The 24,626-nt window shown below is 36.4% G+C and overlaps 4 protein-coding genes across 4 annotated transcripts; 2 read left to right on the forward strand and 2 right to left on the reverse strand.

Moving 5' to 3' along the window:
• Positions 1–2,284: 2,284 nt before the first annotated feature.
• Positions 2,285–6,042, reverse strand: LOC103507447 (secreted acidic protein 2). The gene is made up of 5 exons (XM_026822303.1): positions 6,034–6,042; positions 5,193–5,386; positions 4,314–4,469; positions 3,520–3,617; positions 2,285–3,181 (listed from the first exon to the last, which is right to left on the reverse strand). The coding sequence occupies exons 1-5, from the start codon at positions 6,040–6,042 to the stop codon at positions 3,009–3,011; spliced, it is 630 nt and encodes a 209-aa protein (XP_026678104.1). The 3' UTR covers positions 2,285–3,008.
• Positions 6,043–8,404: 2,362 nt separating this feature from the next.
• Positions 8,405–10,942, forward strand: LOC103507449. Its single transcript, XM_008471920.3, has 4 exons — positions 8,405–8,527; positions 8,804–10,170; positions 10,463–10,669; positions 10,851–10,942. The coding sequence occupies exons 2-4, from the start codon at positions 8,841–8,843 to the stop codon at positions 10,940–10,942; spliced, it is 1,629 nt and encodes a 542-aa protein (XP_008470142.1). The 5' UTR covers positions 8,405–8,527; positions 8,804–8,840.
• On the reverse strand, positions 10,924–11,919 carry LOC103507450 (rRNA-processing protein fcf2-like). The gene is made up of 2 exons (XM_008471921.3): positions 11,907–11,919; positions 10,924–11,468 (listed from the first exon to the last, which is right to left on the reverse strand). Exons 1-2 carry the CDS (start codon positions 11,917–11,919, stop codon positions 11,158–11,160), a joined length of 324 nt encoding a protein of 107 aa, XP_008470143.1. The 3' UTR covers positions 10,924–11,157.
• LOC113466705 lies at positions 11,914–24,389 on the forward strand. The gene is made up of 4 exons (XM_026822314.1): positions 11,914–12,795; positions 12,912–14,324; positions 22,561–22,608; positions 22,805–24,389. The coding sequence occupies exons 1-4, from the start codon at positions 11,918–11,920 to the stop codon at positions 24,075–24,077; spliced, it is 3,612 nt and encodes a 1,203-aa protein (XP_026678115.1). The 5' UTR covers positions 11,914–11,917; the 3' UTR covers positions 24,078–24,389.
• Positions 24,390–24,626: the final 237 nt, after the last annotated feature.

Raw genomic sequence — 24,626 nt, forward strand, 5'->3', positions numbered from 1 at the left:
GGGTGCCTGGTTGTACCTTGGCCCCCAAAATCACTTTTTGATTTTTTTAATTTTTTCTATTAATGTTATTGTAAAAAAAAGAAAGACCTTAGCAGTTACAGTTCCCTCTATCAAACCTCTTAAAAATAATAATAATAAAGGAAATTCTCTCGTTATGAATTTCAGATACTCAACACAACACCAGTGCTTCCTCTTCGCTCCGATTTCTCCATCAGCTGTGCGACACCATCGTTGTTTTCAAGATGGAGTCTCATTTCTCTCATCTGCTTCTCCTACATGTGGATTTGTGCAGGAATATTCTCGCCATTCTGGTGCTCATAGTGACGCAAATCCCGGACAATGCTCACGTGGTCAGCTCTATTCTCAGACCTGGTGAGATATTCACACATAATACAAACCTCATTAGTTATAGCGCGGGTTCGACTCCCTCCCGAGACGGATTTTATCCTGAAAGGATAACATTCGTTCTCGGAACGGCTGGCTTTTTCCTATCCTGTTTTTCTTCTCTCTTCCATTTTGGGACGATAAGACCTTAGCATTTACAGTTCCCTCCATCAAACCTCTTTTTAAAAAATTGGCTTTAGTTATAGAGCAGCCAAACCCTAACCAGCCTGGCTAGCTGGAGGTTACAAAGGGTTTATCATGCTTCAAAGGAAAAGCAGAGGTCCTCATGATGGTTGACTGTGGTTCGGGACGGACCAAGTAATCTTGGCTAGAGACCATCAACTCCATTCGGTGCACCGCTATAACATACTACATATAACAACAACTAGCTATAGAGGACAACAGCTACTCTGGACTTTTTTCCGTTAGATAGAGGGTTTATTGTCCCGAAATCGAGGAGAGGAGGAGACGGTAGAACAAAATGAGCCGTTTTAAGAAATAACGTTGTCTGTGTAGGATAAAGTTTGTCCCGGGCAGGAATCGAACCCAAAACCTACCGTTTACAAGGCGGATGGGATACCCTTCAAGTCAACTTTTGTGGCTATTGTTGCTGCTAGAATAGGACATAAAAGTCCCTTTACCTCCGCAAACTTCCATTTCATTGGGTTTTCAGCAATAGGTACTGGATTACTTTAAATGATTAATTTTATTTTCGATTCCACTTCAGGTGATATGGACACCCTGACCCATATCAAATCAATGCAGAGCGTTCATATTCAAGACAAACTCAATGCTTTACTCTATCTAATGCCAGGTCTGAGGGAACCATGAGCTGACAACTCAGAGGCTGGGGGTTCGAATACTGTCACCAACCGGGTGTACGTGTATAACTCTGAGGGACAACGAGTTACAGCACATCGAGGTAATGGGTGGTAGTGCATCATCCAGGTTAGTGAGCTACAAGGGTACCGTTTTTCGTATTAATCCATGAATTCCGGATTGCGAAGGATTTCAACGGAATCTGGCATCCCTTTGGATTCCATTTCATTTTTCTTACAAAGAGATATTTTTTACTCTCTCTTTGAAGTCCCTATTTCTTCTAACCACTGTGAACCAAACGAAATCCGCCAGTCCCAAATTACCGATTTCTATGGATTTTCATAGGAAGTTCAGACAAAAAAAAGTTCAGCCCCATTTCTTGGATTGCCAACGACAGCGGCACACGTTTCTTAAACTTCAGTGATTGACTGAGAACTGGTCTTTGAAAACCGTGCTATCGCTCACTGCTTACTCGTAGGTTTTTGATAACAAAATCGTTGGTGCCTAAACAGGTTTGTGTTTCCATTTTACTGTGATATATATTTTATAGCCCTTTTTCATTGAAATAAACAAAATCATTTCTGCCATTTTTTGTAACTTGTTACTCTTTTATTATTGGTGTTTTTTTTTTTTTTTTTAAGCCATGCTCTTCCTCTACATATTGGATTAAAAAACACAAATAAGCTGGACCCAGCCAGGCGTGCGCTTTACTGATTCTATTCATACTTTTGAATCAAATCACCATCAAATCTTTACTCGTAAGTCCGTTCCGTCCAAGGGGGGGTAGGACTTTTCATCAATCGTATTGAGACATCCGCGGTAACTAGGAATCAAAAGCCTCAGAGTATGGCACATAAAACTTTAAACTATTATACCTAATAGGCATAGTATTTTTGACCGTAGAATTAAAAAGTGATAACTAGGGGAACACGAAGAAATCAACAGGTGCAACAAACAAAACACAATAAAAAATGGAAATTTTTAAAATCATCATCCATAACGTAGGGACAGTGGCATTTCGTGATATTTTTTTTTTTTTTTTTTTTTTTTTTTTTTTTTTTTTTTTTTAAAAACTATTTTCTTTTTTTTTTAATTTTTTAAAAAAACTATTAACCGCCGTATAACAATATACCGATCCGCTGGTGGTCTTAGAATCCAGGTTCAACAATCACTTCACTTACTATAGTGGCGTCGTGGTAAAGACGCTCGCCTGGTAAACGGGAGGGCGGGTTGGATACCAGCCGTGCCATGGAATTTTATCGTCATTTATTTGAGAAATTGACCACATAATAATAGAACTCTTAAGAGTTAGTTGGTAGAGAACGCCTCCGGCGTATTTTCCATTCACTCTCTACCTTCAACATTAGCTTCCCCTACTCTCATTTCAAGATTTTTCTCGCATTTTCTATTTAAAACAGGTGTACAGTATTTTTAATACAAGTGTACGATTTTTAATATACCGAAGTGTACGTTTTTTGACACAATTGTACGGAATTTGACCCAAGTCTACGATATTTGAAACAAGAGTATTTGCTATTAATGAATTTATTTAATTTTGACATCCTTTGTAAATACTATTTTACTTAAGTTTCCCTTGAAAAAGTCTATGAAATAGACGAAACTCCGAGTCGGGATATAAAAACCTACTCGTAAGTATCCATTTTATAAATAACTTAAGTAAAAAAGCGTATTTGATTCAAGTGTACGGAATTTGATACAAGAGTACGGTATTTGATACGAGAGTACGGTATTTGATACAAGTGTAGGTACGGTATTTGGTACAGATGTACGATAGTGTGTTGGGCTCACGAGTATTCATCCTCGTCGTCAATATCATTTCTGTACGCCTCTCGCTTGGCTTTCTTCTTCAGGTACGTAGAATAGGAAGAGTGGGATAGAACCAAGTCTTCATCGTAGATCTTATCTTCGTCATCATCTGATGATAGGTCCGCGTCCGAGTACATATCGTCCTCTGAATCTGAAAAATAGTAAAACATAGACAATCTTTTTCTTCTGTAACACTGACAGGTCGTTTGTACCGATGTGACCTGCCTCGGTGGTGTAGTGGTCAAGACCCTCGCCTGATAAACAGGAGGGCATGGGTTCAATCCCAGCCAAGGCATATAATTTTATCCTCAAAATAATTTGAGAATTTGACCACAATAATAGTAGCAGCCTACTGCTGGAGTAAAGGGACTTTTCATTCCTATGGCAAGCAGTATAAATGAGCACTATTATTATAATACATCATTCCCTTTAGGAAAAAGCCCAGTTTGTGCCTTATTTTCTGATTTGTTTGTTAGAATTAGAACTTACCCGCTAGTCTACATTGTCCTATGAAATCATTCGCAATGCCTGACACATCTGGGTCCTCCCCATACTCCATTATGTCGCCCTCGTAATCTTCTTCCGATCTGAAAATACACGGAAATTGTTGAAAGTTCATTCTAAAAATAAATTGATGTTATATTTGTTCTTATAAATAACTACACAGGAGTGAATACTACCAAAAGCCCATTCTCACTTATCGTTCGGAAAAAAAATCGTGTCGTGCGTAGTGGGAACACTCTCATTTAAATTACACAGGTCATCCAGAAAAAAAAAAAAATCGGAAGAAACTCACGACAATCGGGAATGGGCCTTTAGGGTTAGGGGTTCAATTTAATAGCAGTAAATACATAGTACAAAGGCCATTTTCAAGTTAGAATGGACCTTTTTTTACTTTATGAATATAGCCCTGTACTATCGTACTTTTAGCATTTTTCTCATTCGAATTTTATCCTAGAATATCTAAAAACAGATTAGGTTCGTTCTCGGCTTGCTTTCTCCTTTCCTGTATTCCCGTCCTCCTTCTCTTAGATTTCGGGACGATAAGACCCTAGCAGATAGAGTTCCCTCTACCACACCCCGTTTGCTCATTCGAATTTTATCCAAGAAACAGATGAGGTTAGTTCTCAGCTGGCTTACTCCTTTCCTGCCTCCTTCTCTCTTCGATTTCAGGACATTAAGACCTCCCTTGTTACAGTTCCCTCTATCACACCTCTTTTTTTTATATTTATCAATTATCATAATCTCTTCTTTTCCTAAATAAGAACAAAGTTCCAACTCACTTATATTCATCTTCATCGTCCTTGACTTCATCTTCATCCGGATAATCATTGCGGTAGTTATTCTCTTCATTAGAATCTTCATCATCTTCAGGTTCAAGGTCCGAGTTTTCATCCGTATCTCCACCCAGGTACAATTCGTCCTGAATGGGAAGGATGCTGTAACCAGACAGGGGGAAAAATAATGGGTGAAATCGGGGGAAAAAAAAAAAAAAAAAAAAAAAAAAAACAAAACAAAACAAAAAAGCTTGGTTGGTAGCGCGTCTGCCTTGTAAGCACTAGGCCGCGGGTTCGATTCCCTCCCGATACGGATTTTATCCTGAAAGGATAACGTTCGTTCTCGGAATGGCTGGCTTTCTCCTATCCTGTTTTTACAGTTCCCTCTATCAAACCTCTTCATAATCGATTTCAGAACAATAAGACCTCTGTAGGTACAGTTCCCTCTATCAAACTTCTTTAGGAAGGAAAGAACTAACACCCATATTTATGAACAAAATGCTGGCTCTTAAGTTCGTGCTAAGCATAGTCTCAAGGCATTTGATTGGTCAATTTTGACTTGAGACTGATCTAAGAACGATCATTCTTGTTCATAAATACGAGTATAAGTATTCTCTGCGTCTGGCTGTGGGACTATAAACAGGGAGGAGAACAGCTAACCCTAACCAGCCTAGCTAGCTGGCAGTTCTTCAAATGGTTCTCTCTGCTTTTAAAGAACAAGCACAAGTCCTCACGATGGTTGACTGCGGTTCAGGACGAGCCTATTAAACATGCCTAGAGACCATCAGCCCGGTGTATGGCAGATACAAAAAGATATCTTCTCTTTAATCTGCCATCACCATTTGGCAAAAGCTAAAGCCACTAAAACAACAAGTATTCTCTCACCTGTATGTATTTCCTGCAATCAGCTCGTCTAGATCACTACCCATTTGAGTATAGTAAAGATCATACACATACTCTGACTCCTTGATTTCATCACTAGACTTCTCTTGATTCACAATATCTATCACAGTCAACGGGGTAACATCTCCATCTTCCTTGAAGTCTTCGGGTTTGATATTTCGAAACAAATTGACCACCTTGGTTGCAAAAAAAAAAAAAAAAATACATTAATAATATTATAATTACAATACATTTTCCCTTTTTACCTGTCTTTTTCAATAATGATCTGAAGGAAGGATTCTTATTCTGTCTTTTCCCAAAAGAGTTTGGTTCTTTGGTTGCTTTATGCCCGCTATAACAAATGTGGTGGTGGAAGAAAAAGTGATCCTCTACAAAGCTAATTTACAATTAATTTTGCTATCAGGATTATTCTGCTCATAATTTATCTTCAAGATCTGAATTTTAAGCTGTCAGAAACAACAATGTTTTACAAATGTGTGTTAATTGTCTACAGTTGCATAAATTATTTTATTCCATTGATATCAAAATAGCCGTCATGGAAAAGAAAATAGAAAGAAGAGTATTAAGTTGTCAGACATTCATAGACTTAAAAAGTTTTTTTCTAACTCTAAAATTGACAAGTTAATTTTATTAGAACTTGAAATCCTATCAAAATATTCTATTAGTTATACAAGCTTCTGAAAACAACTTCTACAAGTACCTACCTATCAAATAATGTTCAAGTTATTCTGGTAAAAAAAAAAAGGTCAAATAAATCATTATTTTGAACAAACATTGAAAATAATTGACATTAACTTTCTCATCTGCCCATCATTATTTTGACTTGAGACATTCATAGACTTAAAAAGTTTTTTTTCTAACTCTAAAATTGACAAGTTAATTTTATTAGAACTTGAAATCCTATCAAAATATTCTATTAGTTACACAAGCTTCTGAAAACAACTTCTACAAGTACCTATCAAATAATGTTCTAGTTATTCTGGTAAAAAAAAGGTCAAATAAATCATTATTTTGAACAAACATTGAAAATAATTGACATTAACTTTCTCATCTGCCCATCATTATTTTGACTTTCTCTGTGATTCCATTTGTGACAGTGAAACATCTACGTAGAATTCAAATCTATTTAATATACACATCATCACATCACATTACTGAAATGATTCTCAGCAATAAGTTGTATTTAGATATAGTTGGTAGGTAAATAGGTAGGGTAGGTACTTCTATGAACCTACGTAGAATTCAAATCTATTTAATATACACATCACATTACTGAAATGATTCTCAGCAATAAGTTGTATTTAGATATAGTTGGTAGGTAAATAGGTAGGGTAGGTACTTCTATGAACAAAAAATGGTAAAATACCTACTTGAATTTTCTAAAAGAGAGATTTTCATGTTCAATTTGATGTTTTGAACATTATTGTTTGTAATAAGTGGGTAGGTACCTTTGTCCAGCCCTGGTTTCTGTTGGCTAATAAGGGGCTGATAAGAAAAACCTGGTAGTGATTATAATTTCCATGTTGTATTTATTATTATTATTTCAAGGAAGCTTAATTATAATTAAACAGATGTTGTTTGAACGATCTAATTTATGCTATGTAGGTAGGTATTTGTTTCAGATAATAAATGGGTGTGAAGTCCATTGTAAAAAAAAAATGCACATCTTATCTTATCAAGTTTGGGTGTGATGTGTTTGAACTAATGAGAGGAATTTGTTGAGAGCTATTGATTAAAAAGTTATCAGTTTTCAAAAGTTCTGCCCTGACAATACATTCACAAATAGCTAATGGGCCTTGAAATTGTGTAACATGTTTACTTGGGACCTATTTATAGCAGAGCTTCACATAAACAAGGGTGCAGGCAAATCATACCAGTCCTTGAGTGTTTTGGATCTTTCAATCTGGAAAAAAAGATTTTCAATTTGTTAAAATTATCAGTCACAAATGTTGTTACTCAGTTATAATACTACATAGATTGTATATTAAATACTTGACTTCAACCATGAACAATAAGTAAGTATTTGAAATTACCTCACTAACCACTCCTCATTCCTGAAAGCGTAATTGCTATACTACAAGGTACAAGCATTTGCTGCCCTCAAAGACATCACTACCAGTTATTACTACCAGGCATCAAACCTGTGACCCAGCCTTGTGAGAATCTAGCTTAAAAATGCTTACCTTTGCATTTTTCCTCTTCACTCTTCTGCTTTCAAAAAGTTTAGCTACAGGTTTGCTCTCGAAGTCATCTGTGATTATACAACTTTTCAAGGCTTCCTGAGCTGCATTGGATAAGATTGACTTTGTGTTTGTGTGCAGCAAGGAGTTTTTCAACTCTTGAAACTTCTGTGACATGTTAAATTGATTGATTTCTTGGATTTATAAATTAGAACCTTCCTCTTTTACAGCAGCAGGATTAACAGTAAAGGAGTGAGTTTGATGGATTTAGAGTTCATATGACTGGTCAAGTTTGGAGAATCTGAGGAAAAGTTCTTTAGGTGCCTAGCCTTTCTCTTTGATAGAAGACTTTACTAAGGATAAAGAACAATTATTTTTACAGCAGCAGGATTAACAGTAAAGGAGTGAGTTGTCAAGTTTGGAGAATCTGAGGAAAAGTTCTTTAGGTGCCTAGCCTTTCTCTTTGATAGAAGACTTTACTAAGGATAAAGAACAATTATTGTACAGTGTATAAGAAACCCTCCTGAAGAAGAAAAAAGAAACTCGAAAGAGAAAAACACGGAACACAAATCAGTCCATCCTGTCCATCACTTTTCTTATGAAATTTTGAAATCTCGCGCTCTCCATTTTATTTACATTCCAAAGGGACTTCCTAAAAAAGTAAAAAAAAATAAACAAGCAAGCGCCGCCAAAAAATTTGCTATTTAGGAGGAACCCATCACGCGGTAATTTTCAAAAAAGTGTGGAAAAACGGAAATTTTTCGGAAAATGCCGAAAGTGAACTTTTGTTGATTGAAAATGCTGATTCTGGTGAACAGACACTCATTCACTTGGACATTCGTTCACCATTGTTGCCAGACTGGATTTTTGCTCAGCGTTTCCGAAAATTTTCAAGATGAAAATGCTGATTCTGGTTCTGAAGGATAGTCCTTTCCTTTTTCTTTTTTCTTTATAATCATATCAAGACTGATTCATAAATAGTTTCTGCCATACGTCTAAACCGAGGAACCTGCCTGCTGATTCTGGTTCTGAAGGATAGTCCTTTGTCCTTTCCTTTTTCTTTTTTCTTTATAATCATATCAAGACTGATTCATAAATAGTTTCTGCCATACGTCTAAACCGAGGAACCTGCCGTTGGTAAGTGTTTTGTTTCAAAGGCTTTGAATACCGTATGAATAGTCATACTAGTCATAGGAGAAATAGTTCATCTGATTTTTGGTTCTAAATAGAGGATAGAGATTTATCATTTATGACTTGTAAAGGATATCCTGAAGAAATTGTGAAAATGGTTCCACTTAAGGCCTGTTCCCACATGCTTAAATACAATCAGGCATAGGTAGTCTCAAAGCAAACTCAGAGACACTTCCAAGTACCTACCTACTCATCATATTTAAATGACATTCTTAATTTCAGTTTGTTAATCAGTCCTGTTCTTCATATCAAATCCAGAATGTCAGCAGAAGAGTGTAAATTCAAAACTTCAGTACCCAAAGAGCAATGGTTCATTTCTTGGAAAATGTTCTATTCTCAGTTATCCGGAAGCAGAGGTGTCATTCAAAAACACATTCTAGAAGAAAAACTTGGAAATAATAAATCCCATCTTCTGCTTGGATTTGATTCTTTTAAACAGAAAAGTAAAAAACTTTGTGACTCCAACACTGGTTGGGCAATACCAGTGGATGATCCAGTCAACGAGGAAAAGAAGAAGAAACTCAATGAGACTAACATGACAATTGCAAAATTATCAAACATACTTGATCTGGAAGAAGACACGTGTGAAAAAATTCTCATCAGTTACTTTCAATATGAATTTGTTGGTACAGCTGATGATGCAATTGAGCTTATATCAAGTATGAGTCAAAATCAGGAGTTGCTAAGTGACATTATTCTCTACTACATACATGAGAAATCATTCCTGATGAAATGCTGGAAAATCATTTTAACTTGTGTATTTGACAAAGAACACTTGTATCATGATATTTGTGAAAAGTTTGTTCAAGATCAGAATCCCAATGCATTGTACTCATTTTTTATGAAACAGTTGGAAAATATCCAAGAAAATGTGCTACTATCTGAAACTTATCCACATTCTGAAATATTGAAAACTTGGGTCAACCAAAGATTGAATTCCCTTGTGGATATTATCTCATGCCTTATTTATCTTCTAGACTTAAAACCTACAGTTGAATTTAAAGATATTCAGTGTATTGTCTCATATTGCAAGGATACCTCCTTTGGAAGTAACATTTTCTCAATTCAGTTCATGAAATCAACATACTCCAATGATTGGAGAATCTATGTGGGCTACATGTACTGTCTACATCTTGTACAACTAATAATTGATTCTAATTTGAACTGGACATTTGCTGAATTTAATGAACTGTTTGAAAATATAAAATCTTTAGACTCTGAGCAACACCCAGTGGTTGTGCCTGTAATATATTTGACATGGATGTTGTTTCTGATCAGAATAAATTACATCACTGATGAGGAAAAACTGTTCAAACATTTGCAGCAAGTGCTTCAAATGAAACCCTGGCAACAGTTAAACACTATATTGGAGTCTCAAGTGATTACCATTGACAACATATTTGAACAGTTCATCCAAAGGAAAATTTTGAACTTGATTTGTGATACTGTAAAACATTTTGATGCTAATGTACTGGAGCATCAAAGTGAAGATTTCTTCAAGTTGATTTCAAAATTTTCTGCTCATCATGATATTCTGTACAATGAAGAAATAAATAAAGTTATATCTTATGGACTAGACATGTTTCCTGGTAAGTATTATAATATCAGATAAGTAGTTGTGTATTCTTAGATGTTTCAATGGATACAAACATATAGCTGATAACAATAACTGATAAAGCTTTCACTATTGAGAGTTGGGGGATAAATATTTAAGTAAGTAACCAAAAATAACGAAATTTTGCAAATTAAAACTATTAGGTAGCTAGGTACTTGCTAGTATGTACAACATATTTTTCATGAAAAGAGCTAGAAAAGATTTTTCATTAATTAACAACCACTAAGTACTTTTCTTTAACATTTTTGTGTTTTCTGATTGTCCAGGCAAGAATGTTTCCATTTTGAATCTCTATACACCTCTCATGAGTGAAAGCAAAGCAAACTGTACAAAGCTTCTTGATGATTTGATGTGTACAAAATCTTTCAACTGGAAAAGTGTGGATGTGGCAATGGAGAGTCGAGATGATGTCTTCTACAATTGTGTTAGCTTTTGTCCTTTTGAGTTTTCTCAAGATATTGTTATACCAAAAGGTAAGTATGCATACTGTTATATCAAAGTAAGGATTTCTTTATCTTTTGAGGGATGGAATGTTATGCTAGATTGGGAGACAAAGTTGGGACCATTGTGATATACATTGTTATTTAGGATTTACACCGAAATAGAAACATGTTTCATGTACTTAGTCAAATCTTTGTTCATTTTCCTTTGCAGGAACGCAGTGTCATCAAAGTGACTCTGGGTTTGATTATTTTCAATGGGATATCAATACCATCACACCACTGGACAATAGGTACCTTGTATAGATTAATGAAACCTATCTTGTGATCACAAAAGTACCATATACGTAAATCTTTATAAAAGACTCAATTTTAATATACCTTACCCCTTACCTTCATACAATATTATTTTATCAAATAAAATAAAGTTGTGTTAATCATTTTTTATAAATTCTATTAACTCTCTTTTATTTTCCAAACTTCATTTACAAATTTATAGGCCTAATGATTTACAAGAAACTTCAACTGTCTCCCTTCCTCATTGACTTTTTCTGTTTGTGTTTTTGATCCTTATTTACATTTTTCATGTGTTTTTGTACACGTTTGGTCTTGAAAGTTTGCTCCTGTACAATAGTCTTGTATTTCTTTTTACATTTATTCTTGAATTCAGCATCTGCCAGTAATTCATCCACCAGTGTTTTCTTCCTGTGTTTCTTGGGAATTCTGCTGTGGTAGAAGTCAGCAGGAGATTCTATGACTTGACCAATCTGAAAGTAGACAGGAATACATGAGAGTGAGTCATTGGTTATTTTCTTTTTCAAACTAGAACTAGCTACTTGCAGTTAGGGGTACCAGACAAATTTCAAAAGGAGGGTATTTTGGCTAAAAAAAAAGGTGGACATTTCAACCAAAAGGAGGACACAGAAAAATAATAACACAAAAACTACCAATATGATAATTTTGCAGTACAATCTATAGATTTAAAAGAATGATGGTACACTACTGTGTGGTAAGCCATTATATCTTCTGCACTTTAAACTTTTTGTCAAGTGCAGTGAATTTTGGAGCAAAAAAAGTATCAATTTTGCTTGGTAATTACATAATTTAGGTGTTTTGAGCCCGAAAATTCAAAAAGGTGAACCTTTTGCTATATTTTAAAAAGGCGGGCAGACGGAGGACAAACATATAAAAATCTGGTGTGAACATCACACGACTTTCCTTATCCTATTGAATAATGCTTATTTGAGTGTTCTTTTACCCTAACTTTTACAAACACGTAACATGTCCTATCTGTGTAACTCAGACCATGGCAAGGTACCTCATCAGAAATATCTGTTCTCCTGTCCACAATCCACTGAGGACAAAGCGTTTCAGAACCGAGTGTTATCCTATCTGAAATTGATTGCTGCAGTAGTCAAGTATCCAAGTCTGCTAGACTCTAACATGACACATATCCTGGGAATTGTAAGCAAAATGTTTGAACTAAACACAACAAGATCTAGTGCTCAACATACTCCCAATCTAGAGGTATTAGCTTTGTGCATTGATATAGCAAGGAATATGTTCCCTGGTGTTACCCTGCTGTATAGCCAAGTCGTTGATATTCTCCCCAAAGTACTACCCACACCAGATGTTGAGAATGCTCACGAGATTCTTGCCACTGGAAGATTTTTGAATGGAAACATGTTGAGACGAATTTTGACCAATGGAGAGATAAGTAGTGAGAAGATCCAGCTGTTGCAGGCGTACTTGGACTTTCTAAATAAACTAAGTGAGCAAGAAGAGTCGATAAATAATTCAGCCTATACGAATGGGATTCTATTTGTGGCTTTAGAAATATTCCCTGCTTGTCTAACGTCTTGGATATTTGAACAAGAGAAGCAACGGCGGCAGATGTGCGCCTCTACCCTGAATCTGATAACCAACTTCCTCAACAGTTTCAATCCTAAGGAACACCAAGTAGACACTTGTACTTCCGCCGCCAACTTGAAACCGGCGAGTTTTGTTACCATTGTGAGGACGATAGTTCATTCTATTCTGGAAGGAGAATGTGGCCAGCTACTCCTGGAAATCACTTCCCTAGGGGAGACATTCCTGTTGAATGCCTTCCAGGAGTCTCCATCGAGTGAGAACAAACTTCCTGAGATCATTGACATCGGTTACTATGCTGACTGTAAGTAATTAGGTATAATTAGTTTTAAGGAATTAAAAGTTATTGTCATCAGCCCACTAATTCGGAATTTTGTTCCAATATAACATTGTAAGAACCCAGATTTTACTATGCCCTGGCCATTCTTAACAAGGTACTCTACTTGAGGAAAGAGATTGACATGCAGACAGTGGAGAAGAAATGTCTCCTGGAAGTTAGCATGGATAAGTCCCGTTTCATTCAATCCATCATCTCACTCATACATCATAGTCTGAGAAGACACTTGAGAGTATTGACAATTAAGTTACTCACGCGGATTGCTCAGAACAAGGATATTCCCCTGAGCATTGCCTCAGATACAGCTCGTGCTCTATGGTTACAACCCCTCTTCTCTGATACAGAGTGTCCTCAGTTCAAAATAGCGCTCTTACAATTCTCTGTTCAATGTCTACAGACTCAAGCCACTCTCGCCTGCAGCCTTCTCAATGTAGAAAATATTGATAACAAATGTGAGAGTCTCCTCGTGTTTGTATTGAACTATCTGAAGAATAATCATGTGAACGATCCTTTACACTACTGGATACTAGCTATCATTCACACCATATGGAAGCAAGAGATGTTCACTGTACGCAATGTGTTCACACGAGATCCAAAGTTCTGGACATGTCTCTGTGATTCTCTACACAATACTCCCCCCTCCACTACCAGTACTCATGTGTTCTCTCCTGTATTCAATATTATAAGCACGGAACTCTACTGGATGTCCAATGATACTGAGCATCCTTTGTATGAGTTTGTTGACAAGTTCTTCTCAAATGAGGCTAATCTCAGGCAATGGTCCACTACTTGTACTAGTGTTGAGCAGTGTGGAGAAAAGTTTGGACTGTTTCATCAGCTTTCCATATCCTGGCAGGAGTTCATTGTGGTTGTGTGCAAGTTCCGACCGAGTGTCTGTACATCTCGTGTCAGGAATATCCTGTTATCAGATGTACTCCATGCCTTACTTGAACATTTGAGTTGTATCCAAGATAGTAAAGATGTCAAGGAATCGTTTCATGCTTTGGCTAATCTTGGCCTTATTCTTCTTAATGCCTGGGAGGATCAGAGTTTCGACGACGTTGATGCCAAGTTAGACATTGCCTGTCAGTCTATTGTTTTATTGGCGGATCAGTATGATAGTATTCCACTCAAGTCTCAAATCCTTCTGCTTGCCTTGATGTCCAAATTGTTGAACATCGTCTGTAGCAGACCTAGCAAGCGCTGTGTGAGTACAATACAAGAGAACACAGGGCTTCTTAGTGCTTTAAGTTTGATCTTGAGTCATTCTCTCGATATTTACGAGAGTATTCTGTCCGAGAAGAACATCAATAGTAAAAATACCAACCTCATCTCTGTAGTTATTCCGTTAACTATACAGATCCAAAATATTATAAGCAAAGAAAATTCTTTCTGGATAAATACGTTGCTAAATAACAATATCTTCTACAAAGTTTATCAGAGCATACTGGAAAGTATCAAGATAAAATTTTACAATGATACATGAACAATGAAGCTCACTGAATCAGAACAATTTAAAATTGATCTAGTCAATAATCTGAATCACCAAAGGCTAAATGGTGTGAATTGTGATATTGAAATCATCAGCTCATTTGATGCTAGTAAAATTTTTACACACTCTATTATCCTAAAGTTGTTCAGTGAAATGTTCAAATCCTTTATTGGAGAAAAAATGAAAATGATGAAATCCATGTCAGTCTGTAGGATTGTTTTTCCCGATGAAATTAAATTTATTAGAACAAACTGTTTTGATTGTTTCAACCAAGTCATCAATTACTTGTATACGGGTGAAATAAATGTCAAACCTCAACATGAAGTACATGTAAAACATATTGTATTTAATTTGAGGATGCACAAATTGATAGCACTATTATTTAGCAGTAAGGCTTGGAACTATGAAGATGCATTAACTTGGAATGATGTCACAAAAGTACCTTCTAGTCATGACTCAAGAACAGAGAATAATATATCTGAAGAGCCACCTGGGTCCAGTTGTAAAAGAATTTCCACTTTAAATGAACAAAATGATTGTATTCAAAATGAACATTTAAAATTTTGTGAACCAGATAAAAATTGTACCACCAAATCAAAAACAAATGTAAATATTTTAGAAAATATAGAAACTAGGGACTCAAATTCATCAGATAGGGGAGCAAGAATTGCCATCCACTCCCCTCTGAAAAAGAGGCTAAAATTCACCAAAGATTATGTGTCAGTGCCTAATCATCATGATGACACAAAAACTCCAACATCTGATAAAGATAAGGAAGTCAAAGACCAAATACATTCTGATGGCTTACATTTGTTGCTGTCAATATTGGAGGAAGAAAACAAGAAAGCACTTCTCAGTGAGCATTGTACCCGTGATACAGTATCAAATGTTATAGTTGACGAAAAAAATAATTTTCCTGAAAATAAATCAAGTACTATCACATCTCAAGAGCATAAAGCTGAAAATTGTGTTGAAGGAAATACCAAAAATAGTACAAATAGTATCATTTATCAGGCTTTGGTGTCTAAAAATGAAAACAAAATTGATCAAGGGAGTGGAGATAATATTGCAAGGACCTCCTTAGAGGAAAACTCTAATGGACCTCATGATAATCTCAATCGTAAAAATAATGGAAAACAGAGAAAAAGAAAAGTGAAAAATATTGGAGAAAATAGCCTGAAAAGAAAATCAGGTTCATTGAAGAAAAAGGAAAATAAAGGTGAAGTAATTGGAGTCCAAGATGGATACATGTGTAACAAATGCAAAATATTCTTTGACAACTTGAGCTCCTTTCAAGAACACATGCAAAGCACACATAGCAAGAAGTTCAGATGTATTGCTTGTGATTTCATGACAATTAAGATCAGATATTTCATTGATCACCTAATTCAGAACAGACATGATGGTGAGTATCTACCTAGTTAAGTATTCCCTGTAATCTGATTTACACTTCCCCATTGACCGACTTTTACCCCATAATTATAATTTTTATAATTAATTAGGGCAGATTGTTTTCCACATATCTGAAAATGTTCTTTTGTGATGAAGGAAGTATTAGTATCGGGTATCAGTTGGATTGTTGGCAGGTGTAAATCATACTATTTATTGATATCAATATCACAACAATTAATGAACTTCATAGTTCATATCAAGCAGCTCTTTTCTAAACAGAAACATCTCCTATACCAAACGTTGCCGAATTTTGTAGAGAACAAATCCGTTTCACAAATTTGTTTTCCTAATCAAGTGAGAAATCTAGACAAACTAAACGAGACTTTCAAAGGAACATCCCCTGATATTTATTTATTTATTTTTTTTTTTTTGACATTACAGTCTGATATCCTAAGGTGACTTATGAGCTGTTACAAGCCTGGTAAATATGCTACGATATGTCTCCCAATTTTTTTTGACATTACAGTCTGATATCCTAAGGTGACTTATGAGCTGTTACAAGCCTGGTAAATATGCTACGATATGTCTCCCAATGGATAAGGAAAGTAAAAAACAAATAGGTATGTACATTTTAGTATAAAGTTTAACCATGGCAAAAAAAGCGATAGAAATGAATAGCTCACCCCTAAAGGGAATTTGGCTAAAAAAATCTGGTGTGAACATCACAAGACATTCCTTTATAAACGAAGGATTCTTATTTGGGTGTTCTTCTACATCCTTGTCACATTTGACAGCTACATACCAAATTTCAAGTCTATAGCTCTTACCGTTCTCGAGATATTTTGTTTACAGACAGACACAGTCTCCCAATTTGGTCTTCCAACCTGGTCTTTCGATATATCGTTGTGCTACACGATAGACCTGAAATTTGCTCAAATATAGCGTACACACACAACGATCTGTCGAAAGAACAAGTTGATGTAGATAACTGTCGTGTGTACGGGGATATATCTACATAAAATTTGATCATTACTTCATCAGGTATTTATTTTAGAGGAAAAGAAATCTAGGGTCGATCTTCTTTTCGAAATTAAGGTACTTCGGATTTCGAATAAAGAAATTCAAACGAAATTATCATAGTGCCACGTCTGCGCACGTTTCGAAAGTTTTCATCCCTGAAAAAAATCCCTCGAAGTACGGAAGTTTGAAAGCCAGTCGTAGTTTTGCGTTCGTCGCGACATATGAGCTTCGGGCGTTTACAGGAATTTCCCTCGTTAAAAATCTTTTTTCCCGGGAATGAATTTTTAATGCGGTCGTCGTATTTATTTCGTTTTACTTTTCATTTGAACTTTTGACATTGTTTGTTTACCCGGTTGAAATTGTTTTAGTACGTATGTACATATGTAGTCATAGGCGGTTCTTGCCTAAATTTTTGGGGGGGGCTTGATTTTGAAGGTACACCTTCAAAATTTTGATTTAGCTTTATGTAAAAAAATCTGGTGTGAACACCACACGACTTTCCTTATCCTATTACCCTAACTTTTACCATATCTCTAACCGTTTAGTCGGTATAGCTGAAAACCACCAAAAACCGGTCGAAATCCGCCCAAAAGCGGTCAAAATACCGCCAAGCGCAGCACCTATCTTAACTAAACGTTTTCTGTTGCATCCTTGTCACATTTGTGCTACATATTTTTTGTTCATACCTATTGTTCGAGACTCCTTTCATCAGTACCTAGGTGTTATTGATGTCGCAAGATTGTGAATTGTGATGTAAATTCTTCGTTCATTGGTACCTACCTCGGTAAGATAGCTTAACTCCAAACACGAAAAGCCCACTCCGAGGCTTAGGTGTAGGGGCGAACAGCCCTAAAGGATGGGTTAAGTTACTACGAATCTACCTACCTCGGTGGTATAGAGCTCAAGACGCTTTCCTGATAATAAGAGCGTGGGTTCAATACCAGCCGAGGTTCGGAATTTCATCCTTAACATTGTCTGAGGATGAGAATTTGATCATGACAATGGTAGCAGTCTAGTACTGACATAAAGGGACTCTTTGGAATCGTTTCCAAATTTGGAAAGGTTGCCTACATTTTCCCCCATTTTGTTCTGGCGTTATCCTAATTAATTTTCCTTATTCATGTACCTAACTACCTACAATACATTTTGTCGCATCCTTGTCACATTTGACAGCTACATACCAAATTTCAAGTCGCTAGCTCTTACCGTTCTCGAGATATTTTGTGGACAGACACACACACGGACCTCAAAACGTGTTTTGGCACTAAAAACTGACCATCGAAAATTTGACCCGATTACATTACTTTCCTTCCTACCTAACTACCTATGCTACATTTTCTTCATATACTTTGACCTTTTCACTCTAATGGCCTATCCAAGTATCCTCACCAGTGGCGTAGCGTGGTCTAAATTCAAGTGTAGGACGATGTAGGGCTCATGCACAGGTTTACCAAGTCCCATCACAGTACATGCCATTAATATTTATGGGCATTAGAGTGAACTTTTGAGTTGTATGGCCGCCATACACGCCATACATACACGCTACGCCACTGATCCTCACACACACTTTACTCATAATAAACAATTATTCTCTGAAGTTCCAATTCCTTATTCTACCTCCTTTCCCTCCCTATGATGGCACACCCAAAAGCGGAAGCTCGTATATGGATTCGCCTGCAGAGACCCCCCAGCAGTTTAGGTTTATGAAAGCCAACTAAAACTTTTTTCTCTCCATTCATACGTTCTCGTATTTGAAGTCGAAAACCTCGTGTAGTGTAGGAATAATAAAAGCCAGGGCCGGACGTAGGAATAATAAAGGCCAGGGCCGGACCCAGATGGAAAAAAACTTGACTACCGGATATTGAAGCTGGAACCTCCGGAGTGTAATACTGCTGTTGTTTACTTTCCTTATTTAAGTATTCAACTTGGAAGTTATCCTTTTTTGAGATGAGTGTTTCACCACCGTTTTTATTTCGTAGCAATGAAACAACTGCTACATTAGACTGATGTGGTGTGTATCGTAGCATGTCCATCCCGTAGCATGTCTCTCATCAGATGGGCGATAAGAGACACACTACTTCCCACTTAGGTTAACTCGAGAACACCAGAAAGTAACCCGTTGAATTTTTTGCAATACGTAAATGAAAAATAAATTGAATAAAACTATTTATTTAATGCAATGCCTTTTCTCATGCATATAAGTTATGTATGCCCTGAATTCCAGTTCGACCGTAGACTAGACAGGGACTGAAATTTCCCTCAGTCCCCCCCCTCCCTTGTTGGATCGTCCCTCGGGATAGAAAAATAGAACTGCGTGGTTCGCGTGTTTGTTTTTAATTCATATTTCCTACCCTAGCGTGTAATTTCCTACCTGCCCGCGACTCCTAACATTTGAAAACGAGATGGAAATAAACAAATAAGAAAAAATTCGAGAAAACGAAAAGTTGAAAAAAAAAACTTGGAAGTTTGCGAGCGTTATGTAGCACGTTAAGTTACCCATTTCTACTTAATTTCTGTCTCAGGCCTGATGGCAGAGCTTATTTTCCTTCGAAATTTTGGCAACAATAATACGTAAATGTGTGTTATACAAATGTGAAAACAATTCAAGACAAAATCCCATACACGTGCTTGCTATAAGATTGTCTTGACGTGGCATTCCGCTGAATAACAAAGACATGAGTTGAGGAAAGGAATAAGTGGGAGAGAATATTTCTCGACAAGAGGTAGTGGAAGGCGGGAGGGAAAATGCAATCTCTATGATTAGAAGTAAAAAAAAACGCATCTTATACTAAAAATACCTTTTGTTTTAAAGAAAAAGGAGGGAAATGGGAGAGGAAATTGATTCTAGTAACCTACAAGGAGTGGTAAAAAAAAAAAAAATCAAGTGGACTCCAAACGATGATCAATGATCATACTTAACTTGGTCTTGGGAATTTTATTTCTTGAGAATATCGAAATTGATTTCTTTAGGTATTTTTCAATGGACAAAAAATTACATTTGAAATTTCGACTGATAACCATTTTAACATTTTCAATTGTTTAATGGTCTTTGTTCATTAGGATTTCAATTAGCTCCTCATTATTATTGATCAACTTTATCGATGTGATTTCGTCTATAGGTTGAAAAACTTCAAAACAAAACTTTCGAGAAGACTTCTAAGCAAAATTCCCTTGGTGTATGGCCGTCTTTTACCTCTGTACAATTTTTATTGTTTCAGTTTCGATGACAGAGTTTGATTTCGATAAAACGATGTGTTTCTCCTCCCCCCCTGTATTCCATTTTCTCTTTTCCTTCCATTTTCTATTTTCCTTTGTCAATTTATTATTTTAATTTTTTATGCGGAGAGTTCAATTCTATCGGAAAAAAGTAAAACATGAAATTTGTACCACCAATATTATTTATGGCTTTAAAGTTTGTGAAAGTCTGCAGACAGAAAACGATGGGAGAAGTGGCCTAGAGGTATTCGTGTATACAGGGTGGCTAATTCGGCATCCATAGCTAGAGAATAGTACAAAGCAAAAGTCCTCACAATGGTTGACTGCGGTTCAGGATGAGTCAATTAAACATGGCTAGAGACCATCACCCTGGTCCCTGGTGTATGGCTGATAGAAGAAATATTTTCTTTCTTTTGTCATCACCTTTCTGCTATAGCTAAAGCCGCTACAACAAGAACAACAACAACAACAATTAGTAGGTTCAGGGTTATTGATTGGACTTCCATAGAGAATAGATAGGGTTGGTCGTTTTAAAGTGAAGAATTCAGGTATTAGATTCTATAGAATTTTAATCCCATTTTGTAAAACTTTTAACCATAAGCTTCTGCACCAAGAAATTTGACCTCAAACAGGAGTCATAAAGGTGATCGGCTGATTCAATCGTAACACCCTGTAGGGAGGACTGTTCTATTGTCCACACGTCATAGCTAGAGAATAGTACAAAGCAAAAGTCCTCACAATGGTTGACTGCGGTTCAGGACGAGTCAATTAAACATGGCTAGAGACCATCACCCTGGTCCCTGGTGTATGGCTGATAGAAGAAATATTTTCTTTCTTTTGTCATCACCTTTCTGCTATAGCTAAAGCTGCTACAACAAGAACAACAACAACAACAACAACAACAACAACAACAACAACAACAACAACAACAACAACAACAAAACAACAACAACAATTAGTAGGTTCAGGGTTATTGATTAGACTTCCATAGAGAATAGATAGGGTTGGTCGTTTTGAAGTGTAGAATTCAGGTATTAGATTCTATAGAATTTTAATCCCATTTTGTAAAACTTTCAACCATAACCTTCTGCTCCAGGAAATTTGACCTCAAACAGGAGTCATAAAGGTGATCGGCTGATTCAATCGTAACACCCTGTAGGGAGGACTGTTCTATTGTCCACACGGTTACTATGCCCTGGCCATTCTTAACAAGGTACTCTACTTGAGGAAAGAGATGGACATGCAGACAGTGGAGAAGAAATGTCTCCTGGAAGTTAGCATGGATAAGTCCCGTTTCATTCAATCCATCATCTCACTCATACATCATAGTCTGAGAAGACACTTGAGAGTATTGACAATTAAGTTACTCACGCGGATTGCTCAGAACAAGGATATTCCCCTGAGCATTGCCTCAGATACAGCTCGTGCTCTATGGTTACAACCCCTCTTCTCTGATACAGAGTGTCCTCAGTTCAAAATAGCGCTCTTACAATTCTCTGTTCAATGTCTACAGACTCAAGCCACTCTCGCCTGCAGCCTTCTCAATGTAGAAAATATTGATAACAAATGTGAGAGTCTCCTCGTGTTTGTATTGAACTATCTGAAGAATAATCATGTGAACGATCCTTTACACTACTGGATACTAGCTATCATTCACACCATATGGAAGCAAGAGATGTTCACTGTACGCAATGTGTTCACACGAGATCCAAAGTTCTGGACATGTCTCTGTGATTCTCTACACAATACTCCCCCCTCCACTACCAGTACTCATGTGTTCTCTCCTGTATTCAATATTATAAGCACGGAACTCTACTGGATGTCCAATGATACTGAGCATCCTTTGTATGAGTTTGTTGACAAGTTCTTCTCAAATGAGGCTAATCTCAGGCAATGGTCCACTACTTGTACTAGTGTTGAGCAGTGTGGAGAAAAGTTTGGACTGTTTCATCAGCTTTCCATATCCTGGCAGGAGTTCATTGTGGTTGTGTGCAAGTTCCGACCGAGTGTCTGTACATCTCGTGTCAGGAATATCCTGTTATCAGATGTACTCCATGCCTTACTTGAACATTTGAGTTGTATCCAAGATAGTAAAGATGTCAAGGAATCGTTTCATGCTTTGGCTAATCTTGGCCTTATTCTTCTTAATGCCTGGGAGGATCAGAGTTTCGACGACGTTGATGCCAAGTTAGACATTGCCTGTCAGTCTATTGTTTTATTGGCGGATCAGTATGATAGTATTCCACTCAAGTCTCAAATCCTTCTGCTTGCCTTGATGTCCAAATTGTTGAACATCGTCTGTAGCAGACCTAGCAAGCGCTGTGTGAGTACAATACAAGAGAACACAGGGCTTCTTAGTGCTTTAAGTTTGATCTTGAGTCATTCTCTCGATATTTACGAGAGTATTCTGTCCGAGAAGAACATCAATAGTAAAAATACCAACCTCATCTCTGTAGTTATTCCGTTAACTATACAGATCCAAAATATTATAAGCAAAGAAAATTCTTTCTGGATAAATACGTTGCTAAATAACAATATCTTCTACAAAGTTTATCAGAGCATACTGGAAAGTATCAAGATAAAATTTTACAATGATACATCCTCATTCCTCATTGAATATCTCATCCATTGTGTGTTAGGACATGAGTATTTCGAGTATTTGGATAAAGCAAGTTTGATGTCTATTATTGAAGAAATGTCACCGGAGAGTCATATTGATGTTGAAAACAAGAACTATGCTCTGTTGAAGAACCATAATATCACTTACATTTATACAGATGAAGAGTACAATATGTTCTACAATCAGTTTATCAATCTTCTGATTGTACTTCTACAACGTGAAGTATTTCGAGTATTTGGATAAAGCAAGTTTGATGTCTATTATTGAAGAAATGTCACCGGAGATTCATATGGATGTTGAAAACAAGAACTATGCTCTGTTGAAGAATCATAATATCACTTACATTTATACAGATGAAGAGTACAATATGTTCTACAATCAGTTTATCAATCTTCTGATTGTACTTCTACAACGTGGAGAAAATAGCTTGAAACGTCAAGTTTTTAATTATGTTGTCATAAACTACGAGAGTATTATTTGTTTGTTCAAATATTGTGGCCTTGCCTTGACCAAACGGAATATGAATTTCGTACTCTCCTGTTTGAACCTCATTCTAGAAATGTCAAACTATCGCATCCTCATTGAAGAGCATACAGCCCAGTATTTCATCAGAATAGTGCAGAATATTTGTATCTGTATGAACACCACAGTAGATTTGCTTGAGAAGGAAGACTTGAAGATAGCCAACAAAATCTATCCCTCTGACATGTTTAGTGAAGGACTCCACTGTAAACTCTACAACTCCAAGTTAAAAACAGCCGAAGATAAAACTGCATACTGTACTGAAATCCGTTGTATATTGTTGAACATATACAACAGTTGTCTTGCCGTGTATAACAAATATAACGTAGAGTTTGGTCTTGTGTTCACATGTGCTCGACTAGGATATCCACCGTGGGCAATACACAATATTGTACCGCATGTATTTATAGAGAAAAAGTTGGAACCGGAAATCCCATTCTGTGATTTCACCATCATCATTCGATGTCTTAAAACGCACATGAAACTTCTAGGGGTGTACAAGGAGAAAGCAATCATTCTGAACAAAATTCGAACGAGCTTCGAAATGACGCTACATTTATTAATCAATCACTCACTGGTGTATTTGCTCAACCCTTACAATAATATTAAAGACAAGCACGTGTTACTACGAGACATTGAAGTGAACTTGGCCTACGTCATAGACTACGTGAAGAAAAACAATGGTGTTACCATCTTACCTTACACCAAACATTGGAGCAAGTCCCCGCGGAAATATGTCACTCAGAATAAATTGAAGAAGCCAAACATAAAACTTGAACTGAAGAAAGTGAACAATATTCTAACTTGGGGTGAAGATACACAAAACAAGCAGTGTGCGCAGAGAATTCTGTTTGAAACTAATGAAGATCTCACGGTAGATCGAGAATATGAAATGAAAGCTGACATGGAATATATGCAATTCATGGTACAGTTGTTCTCTCAGATGTGTTCTCTTGCTAGTAATACTATGTAAAAATGACTGTAAGTAATTATAATTAGTTTTAAGGAATTAAAAGTTATTGTCATCAGCCCACTAATTTGGAATTTTGTTCCAATATAACATTGTAAGAACCCAGATTGGAATACTAGGAAATATTTTCGGGTAATAAACCAATTTAATCACTGCCTTTTAGTTCCTGTCGTCTCCCATAAAAATATTTATTTTGGTTTTATTGCAAGAACGAAGTGACACCTTTTATCTGTACTTGACACTTTTTTCTACTCAGTCATGTTCGTATGTATTGTATTATAATATTATATCAAATACAAAGGTTTTTTTATTCTCTAATTTGAAAGTTTTTAAGGGTTTTCTTTCTTAATTTTTACGAAATGCTTCTTTTTGAACGCAGGCCCGCAATTGTCCTCACGAGGCTCTATTGAAAGAACGAAGTGACACCTTTTATCTGTACTCGACACTTTTTTCTACTCAGTCATGTTCGTATTATAATATTATGTCAAATACAAAGGTTTTTTTATTCCTTTAATTTGAAAGTTTTTAAGGGTTTTCTTTCTTAATTTTTAC

Source organism: Diaphorina citri, unplaced genomic scaffold (assembly GCF_000475195.1).
Source record: "Diaphorina citri unplaced genomic scaffold, Diaci psyllid genome assembly version 1.1 scaffold314, whole genome shotgun sequence".
Classification (NCBI taxonomy): Eukaryota; Metazoa; Arthropoda; class Insecta; order Hemiptera; family Psyllidae; genus Diaphorina; species Diaphorina citri.

Coding starts and splice junctions, on each gene's coding strand:
- LOC103507447 (XM_026822303.1), bottom strand. Junction 3,618..4,313: donor GACGATGAAGATGAATATAA/GTGAGTTGGAAC, acceptor GTGTATTTTCAG/ATCGGAAGAAGATTACGAGG. Junction 3,182..3,519: donor AGGACAATGTAGACTAGCGG/GTAAGTTCTAAT, acceptor ACTATTTTTCAG/ATTCAGAGGACGATATGTAC.
- LOC103507449 (XM_008471920.3), top strand. CDS start 8,841: ATGTCAGCAGAAGAGTGTAAATTCAAAACTTCAGTACCCAAAGAGCAA. Junction 10,171..10,462: donor TGGACTAGACATGTTTCCTG/GTAAGTATTATA, acceptor CTGATTGTCCAG/GCAAGAATGTTTCCATTTTG. Junction 10,670..10,850: donor AGATATTGTTATACCAAAAG/GTAAGTATGCAT, acceptor TTTCCTTTGCAG/GAACGCAGTGTCATCAAAGT.
- LOC113466705 (XM_026822314.1), top strand. CDS start 11,918: ATGTCCTATCTGTGTAACTCAGACCATGGCAAGGTACCTCATCAGAAA. Junction 12,796..12,911: donor CCTGAGATCATTGACATCGG/TTACTATGCTGA, acceptor AGAACCCAGATT/TTACTATGCCCTGGCCATTC. Junction 22,609..22,804: donor CATTGTGTGTTAGGACATGA/GTATTTCGAGTA, acceptor CTACAACGTGAA/GTATTTCGAGTATTTGGATA.